Raw genomic sequence first — 18,260 nt, 5'->3', positions numbered from 1 at the left:
AGTGATGTCGCCAGAGAGAAAATTCACGACATCTGCTGGAGAATTTGAAAGTAAATTTCTGTTCAGCAAAAACTCTTTTACACCCCATTATTTCCAAAGTCACCAATACACAGCAGTATAGTGTAATAAGTGACAGCCTATACCTCCTGTAAACAGGGGCATCTATTACCATTTTAAATGGTAAATAGGGAGATGGCTCAGTGGGTAAAATGCTTGCTGCTCAAGCATGAGGACTTGAGTTTAGATTTCCCACCAACTATAAAGACTGGGCATTGCAGTAAGTGCATCTATAACCACAATGCTGGGGTGGACAGTCAGGCAGACCCCAGGGGGCCAAATGGCCAGTCAGTCTAGCCAAGTGGTTCTCAACCTTCCTAATGCTGTAACCCCTTAATACAGTTCCTCATGTTGTGATGACCCCCAGCTATAACTTTTTTGTTGCTACTTTATAACTATAATGTTGCTATTGTTATGAATCATAATGTGAACATCTGATATACATACAGATGGTCTTAGATGACCCCCCAAAGGGGTCGTAACCCACAGGTTGAGAACCACTGGTTTAGCTGAAACAGCAAGATGAAGGTTCAATGAGAGATCATGTCTCAAAAAAATGAGGTAGAGAACAATACAGGAAAATATCTGAAGTCAACTTCTGGGCTACAGACACTCATGTACAGATAAATGAACCCCAACACACAGAGACACCACAAAAGAACACAGAACTGAAACTCAAGAGGAAATACACTTGTTCTGCCAAAGACTGGCAAATGTAGAACACCCTCTTTCCTAAGGAAGCCAACAGTGAGAGTCCTGAGTGGAGGTATTCTATAGGATGCAGTATGAGCCACTAAGGCTCAGACTGAAGCATACAAACTTTATTATTTGTGTGTTTATTTATTTCTCTAAGACAGGGTTTCTCTGTGTAGCCTTGGCTGTCATGGAACTAGCTGTTCTCAAACTCACAGAGATTCACCTCCCAAATGCTGGGATTAAAGACGTGTGACACCATTGTCTGATTAAGCATACAAACTTTAAAGGTTGAAATAATCCAGTTCTGTTTGTTGGAGTTATATGAAAACTTTGTACTAGAAATAATAAAATGGATTTGGAATGTTCACCAGTAACACCTCATGTCACCTGGGTAAAAGCAGTTTTGAAGGAAAGAGCACAAATGATGAAATAACGGTGGGGAGCTGGGAAATGGCAAAAAGATACAAAAGAAACCCCAAACAGCTACTGGATGACAAGCTGGGATGATGGATGAAGACAGCAACTAGGGATGACTTGATTTACATACACTCCATCTCAACTTGTTCTTGCTTTTCCTGTTGTGCTAGGCGAGCTGCGACTTCTTCAGGTGGTCGTTCCCTTACAGAAGATGAGAATGCTTCCTCTTGCAGCAAAAGTGAGTAAGAGGAAAGCAAATTTCAACAGATGTTTAACAGATAACAGAGATACAAAGTAGTGATGGCAATACAGGGTAGTAAGGACTCTAAAACATCACCCTCTTACAATTCCAAAGGAAATGAGGGATTCACTGTTAACATATTTTCAAAGATTACGTGCCTCGGCAAGTCTGAAGACTGAAAACCAGTATAGGTACACATTTCCGAAGTATCTAAGGACCAAGGCAATGCAGTTCTTGTGAGAAAACATCTATAGCATAACACATGAATAATTACAACTACCTGAGGTTACAGATGTGGGTTTTCCTTCATCTTTGTCAGCTTTTACAGCGTCCTCATGCTGAACCGTAGGGGCTGGGACTGAAAGTGTATCACCTGCTGCAGAAATAATTTGAGCTTCCCCTGTAGATGCTACAAACACATGTTATGCATGGTACTTGGACTGCACTTAACCCTTAGGCAAGAATCTATTGTAGAGCACTTCACATTATACTACTTAAAAATATAAATCCTTCTATGCCCTGTGTTTGAGGAACTACAGAAACACAGAACATTAACAAAGTTTGAGAAGGCACAAGATGGAGTCTTCTTAGCACCTACAGACACTTTAATCCCTCTTACCTCAAGAAAGGTTTCTAGTAACAGTGCTAAATCTAAGCACAGAAAAGTGGACATCCGAGTAATACATCAGAAAGGAACAGCAAAAGAATCAGGAGTGTGTGTTGAAGGAGGAAAGACAAAAGAAAGCAATTCGGTAGAGGGTCTCTAAGGGTCCTGAAGAATGGCAGAGGTAAAGGAAGACATGAAAGATGTGGAGTAAGATGACAGTTTCAAACACAGGGAAGGAAGACTATGTTCAGTGAAGAAAAGACAATGTGTGAAGAAAAGAACTCATCTAAAAAAGAAAGATTCATTTATAAACAACAATGCTGATGGAAGAGAAAAATAATTCTAGAGATGAAATGGGTAGGAAACCAGTAAAATGAGACTAAATTTTGTTTTAAAAATTAAAGGCCCCATTTGAAAAATAAACCTGGCTGGGGGTTGGTGGTGCACGCCTTTAATCCCAGCACTTGGGAGGCAGAGGCAGGCGGATCTCTGTGAGTTCGAGACTAGCCTGGTCTACAAGAGCTAGTTCCAGGACAGCCTCCAAAGTCACAGAGAAACCCTGTCTCAAAAAACCAAAAAAAGAAAGATTAACCTGTATCATTAACAAAACCTATTGACGGGTCTCCCTGTTTCTGCCCTGGCTTACTTATCTATGTATCATACTGATTTGTTTAATCAGAGTCCAGTGATTTATCAAGTTAAAAGTAACTGCAGAAAAATAGGAGATTCAGGGAAGGTTCAGCCAATAAGAGCACTGGCTACTCTTCCAGAATATCTGAGTTCGATTCCCAGCACCACATGTCAGCTAAAAACCCTCTGTAGCTCCAGTTCAAGGGGACCAAATGCCCTCTTCTGGATTCTGTGGGCCCTGCACACACACGATAGAGACATATATGAAGGCAAAACACCCATACAAATAAAAAAAATGAATTCTTAAAAATAAAGAAAATCACATGAAGTTCAAGTGTTTGGTGAACACAGGTTTTTAGATAGGTGCTATATACTGGGGTGGAATACTGGCTAGCCCTAAAAGTAAAAAAGACCCACAAGCATACTCAAGACACATTTATCAACAGGACAGTAGAAAACAATTCTAGAGATGAAACTTATGAAGAGGAGAGGGAACAGGAAAAAGGAGGATACCTCTTAAAGTATACACAGGGGAAAAGGGTGGGTGTCAGATAAAAAAATTAAAGTTAACCGCTATTCACCAAGTTCAATACTGTGTCAACTCAACCACCAAAATTCACAGGGGTTGGACAAGTAAACTAAGGACTCCTAAGAGTCCTTCACATCGAGGAAGTACCATCCTCTAACTGTGGGGACAAAGACATTAAGACAACTCCTCCCATTATAACTTCCAAAGAGTAGTTCTAACAAGTACCTGCTGAAGCTGGAGTGTCTCCCTTCTGTTCCTCTGCCACGGGCAGTCTGGAGTCTTTCATCACTTCTGATACGCTGGAGATTTTTAGTGGACCAGACTGAATCTTGGAAAGGGAAATGTTTAATATTAAGGTTATAATGTTGTCTTTAAAAGGGAACACATGGTAATATTCTTTTCTTAAAGGTCAGATTATCAACATTTTGCAATATATTCATAGAAAGAAGCTGTCATATCATAAAAATGCATTCCAAAAACTTCATTCCAATGGACAGGACCATTCTTCTACAATAATAATAAAGTATGCGACATATGACCATCCCTTTTTATGTCATTCCTTTTACAGAGCTAACACTGAGAAGGCTATTTCCACCTATGTCCAATTCCTTTTTTTAATAAAATTAAGGTTTTCTTTATGCAGTCAGTTAGGAACAAATGACAATGAGAGGCCTGGAGTAAAAATGAGCACTCCTTTGTTGTTTCTTTTATTATCAGGATTCATGCAATCACACATGAAGACACATGATTGATTTGTAAGTGAAAGGGGAAAACTAAACTTAAAGGCTTCACTTCTAATAATTTAAAAATAAAGGGACCAGACCCTCACTCAGCCCCCTGCTTTAGCAGCTATGACAGGCTACAGAAAAGACACATAGGCCTCTGACACAAGGAAACTCTAGATCCTCTGGCCTCCCAGAGCAACCCCCCCCCCACACACACACACACATACACACCAGCCTCCTAGGTACTTGATTTCTGGGAACTGTTTGGCCACAAGAAACTTCAGGAGAGACCAAAACCTCCCCTATAGTCTCCAAGATATAGTTCTAAAAACTATTGGTATCTACGAACAACAGGCCACCTGCAAGTAACAAGACAAAGCCATAGAAATGACAGAATGTTCCCTCTCAGCACTGACCAATGAGAATAATTGATAATACAGGTATTTCATGCCAAAATATGACTTTCAGAAATTTCTTGATTGTTCCCCAAATGTCAACCAATCAAAAACCAACCTGTGTCTACTGATGCAATCCTGTTAACTTTTGTCTTTAAAACCTAGAGGTAGACAGGGAATTTCACCCCCTCTGGAGGCTGCTGTGTCAGCTTGCTAGACTGGGTCCCTCCCATGGTGTAGGATAAACAATTTAATAAACCTTATGCATTTGCATCGGTGGTCTGTCTCCCTGGTCTCTTTGGGGATCCTTGTGACTCGGGCACAACAGTAAGTAATAATTGCTTTCCTTTCCTAATTACAGCCAGACTGACTTAAGGCACAGTTCATTAGTGGAACTGCCAGATTTGTTAGAGAAAATAAAGGAATAATGAAAAAAAAAAACTCCTGTTCACCACTTGTTCACTTATTTATTTGTTTGTTTATTTATGTATTTATTTTTGCCAGAGCAGGCAGTGGGTCACACAGTCCTAAGATGACTATTTAACAGAAATAGTTTACAACTTTTGTGACAGAAACTAGAAAAATGTCCATTGTCTTTGAATTAGACTGCTTTAATTTAAAATAATTCTTATGTCTTTGGGTGCTTTTGCCTACACATACGTCTGTGCATCACATGTGGGCTTTGTACCCAGGGAAGCAGAAGAAAGCATCAGATTCCCTTGAACTGGAGTTACAGATGGCTATAAGCCACCACATGAGTGCTAGGAATCAAACCCTAGTCCTCTGGAAGAGCTATCAGTGCTCTTAATTTGCTGAGCCATCTCTCCAGCCCCAGCCTGTTTTAACTCTTGAGTCAGGGTTCGACTCTGTAGCTCAGTCTGGCCTCTCCAATCTGTCTACAGTAGCCTTCTGAATGCTGGGACTACAAATATGATCCACACATCATTAACTTGTGAAATTATGAAACGCATGCTCACTGTAACAAGCACTGTAGCAAGATCATCAATGGCTGCAATGGGCTTTTCACTACCCCTTTCCCTTCCAGCTCTCAGGCCGTCGCTGCGAAAACTCCAAAATCTACCCTTTCACCTTAAGAATAAGCTGAGGAAGACACACAATATTCCACTTATTTAAGACAAAATATTTATACTGTAGAAATTAACATGCAACCTGTTCCAAGTTTCTGTTTTGATTTTTGGGTTTTTTTATTTGCTTTTGGTTTTTCAAGAAAGGGTTTCTCTGTGTAGCTTTGGAGCCTATCCTGGCACTCGCTCTGTAGACCAGGCTGGCCTCAAACTCACAAAGATCCGCCTGCCTCGCCCTCCCAATTGCTGGGATTAAAGGTGTGCGCCACCAACGCCCAGCTAAGTTGTTTTGTTTTGTTTTTACATAGAATATAGTAGACAGTCTAAGTCAAGAATGCTCTTTATTTACATTGATATTTCATAATTTGGCACATTAACCCTTTCTTAAAATTCAATTACTCTTCTATAACAGTGGAATTAATTGCTTGGGAAGAGTGTTGGTTTGTTTTCCCCTTTTGTTGTTAGGAATCAAACCCAGAAGCTCATGCATGCTGGGAAAGCAAATTCCATTGCTAGGGCAGGGTTCTATATATGTACATATACATATACATATACATATACATATACATATACATATACACACATATATATATGAAAGACATTAACACTTCATTTTCTTTTCTTTCTTTTTTTGTTTGTTTGTTTTTGTGATTTTTGAGACAAGGTTTCTCTGTGTAGCCCTGGATGTCCAGGAGCTCAATCTGGAGACCAGGCTGGCCTCAAACTCACAGAGCTCTGCCTGCCTCTGCCTCCCAAGTGCTGGGATTAAAGGAGTGTAGCATAACAGCCAAGCTAGCATATCATTTTCACATAATTCTAGCAACTCACACTCTCAGAGCAAGCAGGTTTATGACGCATTTCCAAATTCAGATGCTCTACTTCTCTAAATTCTATTCCTGTTTAAAATTATTTTTATTAAGTAGTATTGGAATAAAACCAGTATCTGGAAAAATTAAGTGCCCTCTCACTTGTACCACAACAACACTTTCCCAAAATGTTCTTAGCTGGTCTTCTATATAATTAATTCTGTAAAATCATCTTACCTGGTTCTTTACTCAGCTTAAAAAGAAATCTTTAGCAAGTTACATAAAGCTAAGAATTTACATGCAATACTACTTGGGCCTAAGGTGGGAAAAACAAGGAAGAGCCAGATTGCTGAGAGTAGCAAATATCAAACAAACAACTAGTAAAGTCCACAAGCCACAGCAAGAAAGGAACCAGTGCCTGGTACTGTGGCATACACCTTCAGAGACAGGTAGAACTGGATCTCTCAGTTCAAGTCCAGCCTGGTCTACAAAGTGAGTTCCAAGATAGCTAGGGCTACACAAATAAACCTTGTCTGAGGAAACAAACAAACAAACAAACAAACAAAGAAAAAAAAACAATGCCCAGATTCTGGGCTGACATTTGCCCAGGAATGGACCTGGCTTCATTCAATAAATCTTTGTTTTCAACATTTATTTATTGGAGGGAGAAGCACACACCACAGAATTTATATGGCAGTAAGAGGACAACTTGCAGGAGTCAGGAGTCAGTTCTTCCTTGCAACATGTGATCACTTACAATCTCACTTGTACATTTGGTTCTTAAACTAAAAATAGCTGGGCAGTGGTGGTGGTGGTGCACCATTTAATCCCAGCACTCGGCAGGCACATCTCTGTGAGTTTGAGCCGAGCCTAGAGTGAGTTCCAGGCCAGCATGGTCTACAAAGTGAGTTCCAGGACAGCTAGGACTGTTACATAGAGAAACCCTGTCTTGAAACCCACCCCCCAAAAAAGAAAAAAAAAAAAAAAAAAAAAAAAAAACTAAAAATGTTTAAAAGTTCCTGGCAAACAGTGACATGAAAGCATGTCAGTGCTTATTTTAGAAGAGTCTACACTGTGGGGCTGGAGAAATGGCTCAGAGGTTAAGATCACTGACTTCTCTTCCAGAGGTTGTGAGTTCAATTCCCAGCAACCACATGGAGGCTTCACAACCATCCATTATGAGATCTGGTGCCCTCTTCAGGTGTGCATATATACATGGAAGCAGAATGTTGTATACATAATAAATAAATAAAATCTTTTTTAGAGTCTACACTGACATGAAAATAATCTGTATTTTTTCAGGAGAAATATGGAGGGGGGAGATGAAAAGACTGAAAGGCCAGGCACATGGGGAAAGCAATGGCTTTGCTTCAGAAGACAAGCAGAATATGAAATGATATAGGCCAAGGTAGGTTAAGCAAAACAGAGAACTCATCAAATAAAAGCCATAATAGAGAATCTAGTAATTTTAACCCAGCAGCCTAACAAGTGCTACTATCTGTACTACTAAAAAAACAAATCGGGAGCTGAGGGCTCGGTGGTTGAGCTTTGAGCTCAGTCTTTAGCACCACTGGGGGAGGAAAGCAGGAGCAAATCATGAAGCATGTATGTTCTGAGATGGTACAGTACAGGTATATTATGCTATTTGAGTGGAAACAGTCTGCAAACACCAGTAGTGAGCACAGGCAAAAGCCATTCAGAGATAAAGAATTCATTCACAAAAGATGACACTTGTGATTAATTAACTTGTGTAAGAAATGAACACTATTCTCATCTCAGCCAGGTTACTTGCTCCTAGAAGTGCTTCTGGCTATCTCCCCTGGATCGTATTGCTTAAAACTGACTAAGGATTTCAGATGAAGTCACATGATTCTGTGAGTATTACAGTGGCCTAACTGTCTCTTTTAGCCAATATAAACCTTTTAATGTTTTAAGAAATAAAAACCTGGAAGACCGGCCAGGAATATTGTGGTTGGTTATGATGAAAAAACCAATGCCGGGCGTTGGTGGCACACACCTTTAGTCCCAGCACTCGGGAGGCAGAGGCAGGCGGATCTCTGTGAGTTCAAGGCCAGCATGGTCTCCAGAGTGAGTGCCAGGATAGGCTCCAAAGCTACACAGAGAAACCCTGTCTCAAAAAACCAAAAAAAAAAAAAAGAAAAAAAGAAAAAACCAGGCAACACTTTTTATCAATAGAATTGGTCTGTAGGCCATACTAGATACTGTACTTAACTATCTGATCAGCCATGTCCAGCCTCATAGCATAAAGAAATAGTTAATGCAAACAGCAAAAAAGCATTTGCCCATTTGTATGTCTCTTGTATCTGTACATAAACAAGATGCTGAGTTTGAATTAAGAAGCATCTAAGATTAGTAGATGGAGCAATGGCTTAGCAGTTAAGAATACTGGTTGCTCCTTTAATCCCAGCACTCGGGAGGCAGAGACAGGTGGATCTCTGTGAGTTCCAGGACAGCCTGGTCTCCAGAGCGAGTGCCAGGATAGGCTCCAAAGCTACACAGAGAAACCCTGTCTCAAAAAACAAACAAACAAACAAACAAACAAACAAAAGAATACTGGTTGCTCTTTCAGAGGACCAGGTTTTAATTCCCAGCACCCACAGGGCAGCTTCCAACTCCAGTTCCAGATAATCCTTTGCTGGTCTCCATGGGCACAGGAACACATGTAATACACAAATTTACATACATGCCAAAAATGCCCATATACTTACAATAAAAAGTTTAAAAGGGGGGCTGGAGAGATGGCTTGGTGGTTGAGAACATTGGAGGCTTTTCCAGAAGACCCAGGTTCAATTCCCAACACTCATATGGTGACTCCTAACCATCTGTAACTCTAATTCCTGGAGATGCAATGAATTTGTTTTAAAGATGAGCCTAAAAATTTTAAGCTATGGCTGGCAAGATGGCTCAGTGGGTAAAAGCACTTGTATATGCCAGACAAGCTGAGCTTGGTTCCTGGATCCTACAGTGGAAGAACAACACACTCCCAAAAATTTACTCTTACCTCCACACTCATGTTGGGACAGACAGACAGACAGACAGACAGACAGACACACACACACACACACACACACACACACACACACACACACACACACACACGTAATTTTAAGCTAGTGGTGTGTGTATGAAGTGAAACTGAAGAATATGCACGATGCTCCAGGAAGACTGGAAAACATTCCTGTCACTGTCGACCAAACAGCAGATAGCTAAAAATGTGTGACTTTTATTTTCTTGTCTAATGTGAGCTGTAACTAGCTACAACAATAGTTCTATCATGACCACTCTACATTATGTTCTTAGTGCACTAAGTCAGGTGCCACACTGCACTAAGTCACAGCCACAACTGTGCTTCACTCCACAGGCCAGTCACCTCTGTCCAACATACCTCTCTGATTTACCCTTGTGCAGTGTGGTTATTTTTTATGTGGTAATTAAAGGCATTTATGGAATTCCCAGAGGTTAAAATGCTACTTGTATAAATTACTGTTAGTTCAAGTTGAAAGAACAAACATACATCTGGTAAGTTGTTCTGAGTTATACACAAATACTAATGTCCAGATGCTTTTAAAAAGGACTCCAGCTGGGCGCTGTTGGTGTACACCTTTAATCTCAGCACTTTTGAGGCAGAGGCAGGCGAATCTCTGTGAGTTCAAGGCCAACCTGGTCTACAGAGTGAGCACCAGGACAACCAGGACTGTTACACAGAGAAACCCCGTCTCAAAAACAACTAAAAGTTCTTACCGGCTTCTTTGGCACAGGAACAGTATAAGGTGCAGAGCCAAGAACCATCTCAAAGAGCTTGTCTGAGTAAGGTATGGTTTTCTCTACACTTTCCCGGAAATGGGAATCCCATTTGGCATATAGGATAGTGCCACCAACCCCTCCACCAATGAACAAAAGGCCAGCTCCAGCAATTTTACCAGCAGTCAACCTAAGAGAGAAATGGGAAAAATATCATACTTTCTTGTCCTTTTATCTACTTTCCTCCTGAGTCTTACAGACTCCCCCACTTCCATTTCTCTACCACTGACTCAGAACACAGCAGCCCATTGCAACGCCACAGCTGCAAAACACCTTTTGTTGATCATATTTAACATGTCTGCAATATAAAATAATAATATTTACACATGGGTAACAAAAACTTTAGAAGATAATAACTCGGACAAGAATGAAGCAGCCTCTTATCTAACCCTTAAAACCTGATGTTCTGAGGCTGGAGAGATGGCTCAGTGATTAAGAATACTGCCTGCTCTTCCAAAGGTCCCGAGTTCAATTCCCAGCAACCACATGGTGGCTCACAACCATCTGTAATGAGATCTGGTGCCCTCTTCTGGCATGCAGACATATATGCAGGAAGAACACTGTGTACATAATCTTAAAAAAAAACAAAAAAAAAACCCATGTTCACAATTATGAGATTTCCTCTGAAGTCCCTCATGTCACTTTCTTTTCTTTTTTCTTTTTTTTCTTTTTTTGATCTTTCACTCTTGGATTTATTTTAATTTATTTAAGTTCTTTAATTACTACTCATATTTACATATCCATCCCCCTATTCCCTCGCCCTCCCATCCTCCCATGTTCCCCACCAACCTCCCCCAACCCACCCCCCAACTCTTCCCCCCCACCAGGGACCTTCAAAGTCTGTCATATCGTTTAGGGCAGGGCCTAGGCCCTCCTTGCTGTATCTGGGCTACAACAGTATCCCTCCATAGGGAATGGGCTCCCTCACGTCACTTTCAAAGCTCCTCCTCTCTAAGCGTTTCTCTAAGTACAATAAAGTAAATCATTTACAAAAAAGGAAATCTAATTCTAGTATGCTAAAGGCTGAGGCAGGAAGATTGCTATGAGACTGAAGCCAGCCTGGGCTACAGAGCAGGACTTTTTTTTTTTAAATAAAATTTAAATTTGAAAATTACTGAGTTGGAGAAGTAGGTCAGGGCTTTCTCAGCATGTTCCAAATTGGGAAAGGAAGACAATACAATGTCGCCAGAACTAACAAGTACCTTTTAAACTTACGATCATGTAGGTGGGACCTAAATGCATTCCCATAAAACAGGCACTTAAAGAAGGGGACTCTGCTCTGTGCCACCCAGTTACCAACTAACCAAAAGGAGCATCATTAGCAAAGCTTTACCCAAAGTAATGTAACAGAAGGGACTCCTATGATCTTAGAGCAAGAGCTTCAGTGTAATAGGGTAGTTCCCGCTTACTTGGGGGATTTGTACCAAGAACCGCAGGAGGTTCCTGAAGCCACAGACAGAAGAATCAATTCTATATTTTTCTATACATATGTAACTATGATGAAGTTAACTTATAAACTAAACACAAAAAGAGAGCTACAATAATAATAAAATGGAGCAATTTTTACAATATATTACAATAAAATGGTTATGTGAATGTGGTCTTGCTCAAAAATACATTTTTGATACCCAGGATGTAGGTAGGCAAATCTCTCAGGAGTTTGAGGCCAGACTGGTTTACAAAGTGAGTTCCAGGACAGCTAGGGCTATATAAAGAAACCCTGTCTCAGAAAGAAAGAGAGCGAGAGGGAGGGAGGGAGAGAGGGAGAGGAAGAGGGAGAGAGGGAGGGAGGGAGGGAGGGAGGGAGGGAGGGAGGGAGGGAGACGGGAGGAAGGAAAGGGAAAGAAAAATCTTACTTTATTGTACTCAGCCTTCTTCTGATGACCATGGGTAACTGAAACCATGAATGTGATCGGAATACTGTTTCCTTAATAAAAGTTAATTTATGCAGCCGTGTCCATATTCAAAGTTACACACACACACACACACACACACACACACACACACACACACACACACAATTATCAGCACACTGGTTCCGGGGAGACAAGCCACCTACCCAGAGCTGCTTGAAGTGGAGTATCTACGGCATGGTCGTAGTGGGCGGAGGACGAGCTTCCCACACAGACAACTCTAAAGGAAGGGAAGACATTGCATCAGTATATTCAAGGGATATGGAAGCACGGTGCCTCACACTTTTAACTCCAGCACTGCAGGTTAGGAAAGATCACAAACCACAGACCATTCGAAGACACAAAGCCAGACCACCTCAAAATACAAAACAATAAATCTCAAAAGCTTTCAGAATTGACAATGCAGAAAAAATATTTTATTACAAATGTATTCAATCACTTTACATTCAGAAAATGTAAAATCTACCACAAAACTTTTAAAAAGATTTATTTATTATGTATAAAGTATTCTGCCTGAATGTATCCCTGCAGGCCAGAAGAGGGCACCAGATCCCATTACAGATGGTTGTGAGCAATCATGTGGTTGCTGGGAATTGAATTTAGGACATCTGGAAAAGCAGGCAGTGCTCTTAACCCCTACCTTCAGCCCCACAAAACACTTTTCTGGATGTCTAAAACCAGCTCTGCACCAGCACTTAAAAGGCTGAAGCATAGCCAGGCATGGTGGCACACACCTGCAATCCCAGTACACAGGAGGCAGAGGCAAGCAGATCTCGGTGAGTCCAGTTCAAGGCCAGCTTGGTCTACAAATAAGTTCCAAGACAGCCAGGGCTACATAGAGAAACCCTGTCTCAAACCCCCACCCCACCCCCCAAAAAAGGCTGAAGCAGGAAGACTGCTACAAGTTCCAGGTGAGCCTGGGATACACAGTGAGACCGTGTCTCAAAAAACAAAAACAAAACAAACCCCCAAACCTCAAAACAGTAACGCAGAAAAAATTCTTAAATATTTCTTTGTCATTTAATTTTTAAGATTTTTTCATGTTTAAATTACATTCATTTATCATTTAGTGTGTATGTGTGCACACACAGGCCACACCCCATGTGTAAGGTTCAGAGGACAACATGTGGGAGCCATTTTTCTACTTCTACTATGGGGGACCTGGGGGTCAAACTCAGACTTGACTGTAAGAGCCTTTACTCACTCAGTCTCATTCTTTAATTTTTTTTTTTTTTAGTGGTGGGCAAGAGTGCAATGCCATGGAACATGTGTGGAAATAAAGTATAACTCTGTAGTCAGTTCTCTCCTTCCACCTTTATGTGGGTTAAAGGGCTCAAAAGGCTCACCGGGCTTGTACTACAAGCATCTTTACCAGGACCATCTGGTTGGCCCTAGCTGGTTTTGTTATCATTGTTGTTTTGTGAGATAGGGTCTCACATAGCCCTCATTGGCCTTGATCTCTTGATCCTCCTGCCTCCAACTCCCAAGTGCTAGGATTACACACAAGCAACCTTTAATATTTTGAAAAGAGAATCATCAGACCCAACTGGCACTTTTAAGTGTCATGTATGTGACTTATTTCTTGAATGTCATGGTGATTTTACATAAGCTTTCTAAACTGGAGGAAATAGGTCACGGGGCATCAGGACCCTGAGCTGTGCCTTGTCAAAGTCCTTTGTGGAACCCTCTCTGCTTCCTGTGCACCAAGAGGTATGATCTCCTCTGTCACATATTTGTACCCATTCCCAAGACATTCCACTCACCATGGGCCCAATAAAAAGAGGCTATGTGGACTGTGCTCTTTAAAACAGTAAACTAAATATATCTTTCCATTTACCTTGGATATCTGATCACAGCAACAGCAAAGTCTAACTCCTAATATATGGTGAAGGACAACCCAGACTGAATTTAAACAGAAAAAAAGTAAAAAAAGGTGCTGGCTGCTCCAAGAGAAAAGGAGCCAGCCACACCTGTGATTTAGGTGCAAACACTCTGCATTTTCTGGAAAAGGAACAATAGAAAATGTGAAAAACAAGAACTCAAAGGAGAAAACCGAAAACTGCACAGAAAAAATCCCAAGCATCAGGAATGACCCCCAATCAAGGAATCAGCCATCATACCCAGCTAGATTCTGCATTTATTATGGAACTGACTGTGACTGCCAGGTACCTCTTGCTATCTGCTTTTTTGAAAGAAACTATCCACAGAAATTATCCTGTGCCTTTCATCCCAGTAAGCAGATGACATTAGTACTCTGGTTTCCAGAACAAAACTGGAGGAGGGTAAGAACTTTAAGGCCACATCAACAATGTCTTACCCATTTTAAGATATAGGTAAAACAGTAAGATCCTGGTCCTAGTGCTGACACTATGGTAGGTCTTAGAGAGGGTTGTAATGGGGAAGGAGTATCAGTTGCTCAGACCCTCCCCCAACAAAAAAACAGGGCTGAGTGTATTACACAATACTGACTGTACATGGGGGGGGTGTCAGTTGTACAAGCCCTCACCCCCACAAAAATAGGGCTGAGTGCATTTTGTAATACGGACTGCAACTATGCAGATGTGCCAAATGCTCTTCCAGAAATGTACTGCTCCCTATCAGACATGAATTCTAGGAATCCCTTCCTGCTATTGTATCATTTCTTCTCTGAGCATTATCCAGAATAGACAAACTCATAAAATAGTAGATAGTGGCAGCCAGGGTTAGGGAAAGGAGATGGGGTGGGGGGAGGTACAAAGGCAGGCTTGGTTAATAATTCACTATTAGTTCACTAACAGTGAAAGTGATGCTCTGTGCCTTCTCAGACTACAACATAAATGGATATGGGTTCTGCCTGACTGCTCTCAGAACCCGCTAAGCTGTGAGGAAACCCCAAAACACAGAGATGCTACAAACATGAGTTCCAAGGCTGAGCTGAGCCAGTATCAGCAATCAAGCATAAGAGTAAGGAATACTGGGAAATGATGAGTCTCAGGCACTATTTTAAGGGCCAACATGCAACAATTCCTTAGTTGATCCCAGAAAAAAAAAAAAAAAACCTAGAACAGAAGCAGTGAACAATGATGTTATTTCCTCCTGACTCAAGGGACTTGTTACATGGGCTAGTTAAGCAGAACTATATTTTTCTACTTAATAAATTTTATTAGATTTATTCAATTTATGTGTTTTATCAGCATGTATGTATAAGTACCATGTGCATGCTTGGTGCCTATATAGAACAGAAGAGGGCATCAGATCCCCTGGAGTTATGGATAATTATGAGCCACCATCAGGGTGCTAGGAATTGAACCCAAATCCTCTGCAAGAGCAACAGGTGCAATTAACTCAGCCCCCAATACACTTTTCATTACATTTACTTATTTGTATGTGTATCCATGTGCATACATGTATGGAGGTCAAAGGACACTTACAGGAGTTGGTCTCTCCTTCCATGTGGTTCCCTTGGACTGAACTCAGATCATCAAGCTTGGCAGCAGGTGCTTTTACCTGCTCCAAAACAGTACTGTTTTAAATTCATGGATTTAAGCACATCTCATAGGTTTTTAATCAGCTGCAATCGGTATGTCTTTTTTAAACTCCACTGTTCTGTCTTTGACTCCCTAAGTTTGAAATGTCTGTCTAACTCTGCCTCTAATACTCACTGGAAGATTTTACTTCTGTGTCTGGTAAGATTCACTACACATTCATCATTTGAACCGTTTAGTGGTATACAGTAATCAATACAGCTGAAAAAATCATGGCCACTACCAAGTCCTAGAAATCACAGAAGGCTTTCATCAACCCAAAGGGAAGCCAAGGCTCTTTTAAACTGTCACACACACCCTTCCCACCACTCTCGCCTCTTCCCTAACCCCTGGCAGCTACCATCTACTTTTTGTTTCTATGGATGTCTACTCTAGATAATCCCTAGGAGGGAAATCATACAACATACTGCCTTCTGCTCCAGGCTTTCCAAATTGTTTTCCAAAGCAACTACACATGTATACTTCCATCAACAATGTTTGAGGTTTCCAATTTATGTTCTCACCAACATCTCGTTATTGTACTTGTATCTGTTAAAAATCATAGGAATGGGTAGGAGCTTAGTATCTCACTTAGCTTTGACTTGAATTTCCTAGGATCAACAATGCTGAGCAATTTTCCATGTTTCATACACTGTCGTTACATAAATGACTACTCAAGTCCTACACAATTTGTTGTTTTGTTTTCCTGAGATAGGGTCTTTCTGTGTAGCCCTAGCTGTTCTGGAACTTGCTCTGTAGACCAGGCTGGCCTCGAATTCAGAGATCAGCCTGCCTCAGCCTCCCAAATTCTGGGATTAAAGCTGTGTGCTATTACAAAGTTTTTGAGTTAGCTTCTTGCAAAGTTGTAGGAGTTCTTTGCATTTTCTAGATACCAGAACCTTATCATATATTTGAAATAGTCCCTCATTTTTTCACTCTCAAGTATCTTAGTAATTTTTCTATTGCTATGATATGATACCTTGAGTAAGACAACTTACAGAAGAAAGTTTATTTAGGGTTTACAGGTCCAGAAGGTGAGTCCTTGACTGTCATGGTGAGAAACATGGCAGTAAGCAGGCAGTCATGGTACAATAGGTGAGAGCTTACATATTGACCCACAAGCACTAGGCAGAGAAAGGTAACTGGGAATAGTCTGGACTTTTGAAACCTCAGAGCCCACTCCCAATAACACACCTCCTCCTATACCTACAACTAGCTACTTGTTAACTCTAGCTCTGAAGAATCCAATGCCCTCTTCTGGCATCCATGAGTACCTACCTACCTACCTACTTACCTACCTACCTACCTACCTACCTCTACACACACACACACACACACACACACACACACACACACACACACTCTCTCTCTCTCTCTCTCTCTCTCTCTCTCTCTCTCTTCCTCCTCCCCACCTCATACAAAAATATCAAACACTATAGAATGAATGAAAAGGTAACAGCAATAAACCTATGAATTTTATAGGTGATTTCAGGAAACTTAAAAATGGTTGTTAAGAGTAGCATTCATGTTTTAGTCTCTAATTGAGATTCCCAAAAGTGAACCCTGAATTAGGGAAGTTACCCAGTTGGGCTCAGCCTAATAACAAAACATCAATGATGGAGATGTTTAAGTTGAAGATAGAAGTACATGGTGACAGCAAACATACATGTTATGAATTGCCTCCAAGTCCCTTGTGGCAGGAAACTGTTAGCAGGTTCTAAAAGCTGAGAACAGACATCTTCAAGAACTGGGAGAGAACAGAGACTTTACTACAACACCTGTAGGGGCTGGATTTTGCTAATTATGAGTTTGGAGGAAGGAAAAAAGTACTCATCTTCACATGAGAATCACAGTATGGCTAATGCTTCTTAATGAAGCCTTGTATTACTCTAGGCTGAGACCCCACAACACTAATGTCCAAATTACTACAAAAAATTGAAAGATAGTCAATGGGGGTGTTGTTACAAGCTTATTGTGTGTTGTTTGATAAATACCAATAGAAAACTAACACAGGTCTCATTTTCCTATGCGAGAAGCTGATGGACAGGGAGAGAAGCAAATGTAAAAAATAAAACTGCTTGGCAGGCAGTGGTGTCACACGCCTTTAATCCCAGGACTCAGGAGGCAGAGGCAGGCGAATCTCTTGAGTTCAAGGCAAGCCTGGTCTACAGAATAAGTTCCAGGACAGCCAGGAGGACTACACTGAGAAACCCTGTCTCGAAAAACCAAAAACAAAACTGCTTAATTTCTGTCACTTCTAGGGGAGCCAGTCAGAGGATTTTTTTTCCCCAATTACCCTCGAGTAGCAACATGTTTCTTACAACCTTTCATCAAAGTATTGATTTCTTGAAAATCCCGAGCCATGGAAACAGGGTTATTTTCAACGGTAGGAAGTTATATTAATAATCATAAAATCTTCTTTCAAAAAGCAAGACAGGGTGCCTAGGATATCTGAACGTCAGACACGGTTCCAAGTGCTTAGAGACACTGATCCCCAAACTAATCTTTGAAATGAGCACAAGGTCACGACTCCTGTCCTTCCTCAAGCACCCGAAGTTTAAGCTCCAGAAACGAAAAATCTTTCACTTTTTGTTGTAGAGTGAGGACAGCTCAAAGGTGCTCTCGAGTACGAAAACAAAAGCGACCCATCCAGATTAACTGCAACCTTGACCCCTAAAAAGCAGGCTCTCCCCGAGTCCAGGAACCTGCTTATTAAAGATGCAACAAGCTCTGAGAAGCGATCCCTGCTGGGAATAGTAGTTCTCCCGCCCCGACCTTCACGATTGGAAACTCATCACGTGCCCAACCGGCGGTCCGGACGCCGGCGGCCAGGA

General features: G+C 41.1%; 1 protein-coding gene across 15 annotated transcripts in view; it reads right to left on the bottom strand.

The window, feature by feature from the left end:
- Positions 1-18,260, bottom strand: part of Immt (inner membrane mitochondrial protein) — a 38,603-nt gene that overhangs the window by 19,859 nt on the left and 484 nt on the right. For 2 of the 15 annotated variants that reach the window (XM_027429510.2, XM_027429511.2), the window contains exons 2-6: positions 12,070-12,143; positions 9,951-10,140; positions 3,403-3,505; positions 1,692-1,787; positions 1,301-1,396 (exon numbers count right to left, since the gene is read on the bottom strand). In XM_027429510.2, the coding sequence (XP_027285311.1) occupies positions 1,301-1,396; positions 1,692-1,787; positions 3,403-3,505; positions 9,951-10,140; positions 12,070-12,143 (559 nt within the window). Of the gene's footprint in view, positions 1-1,300; positions 1,397-1,688; positions 1,821-3,402; positions 3,506-9,950; positions 10,141-12,069; positions 12,144-18,260 lie in introns of those variants that run through there. The other 13 variants (XM_027429506.2, XM_027429508.2, XM_027429516.2 and 10 more) reach the window with 10 other exon arrangements.

The sequence above is a fragment of the Cricetulus griseus genome, chromosome 8 (genome assembly GCF_003668045.3).
Source record: "Cricetulus griseus strain 17A/GY chromosome 8, alternate assembly CriGri-PICRH-1.0, whole genome shotgun sequence".
Lineage (NCBI taxonomy): Eukaryota > Metazoa > Chordata > Mammalia > Rodentia > Cricetidae > Cricetulus > Cricetulus griseus.
The sequence above is the reverse complement of the archived record's forward strand: the minus strand, read 5'-3'. Positions and strand labels throughout refer to the sequence as shown.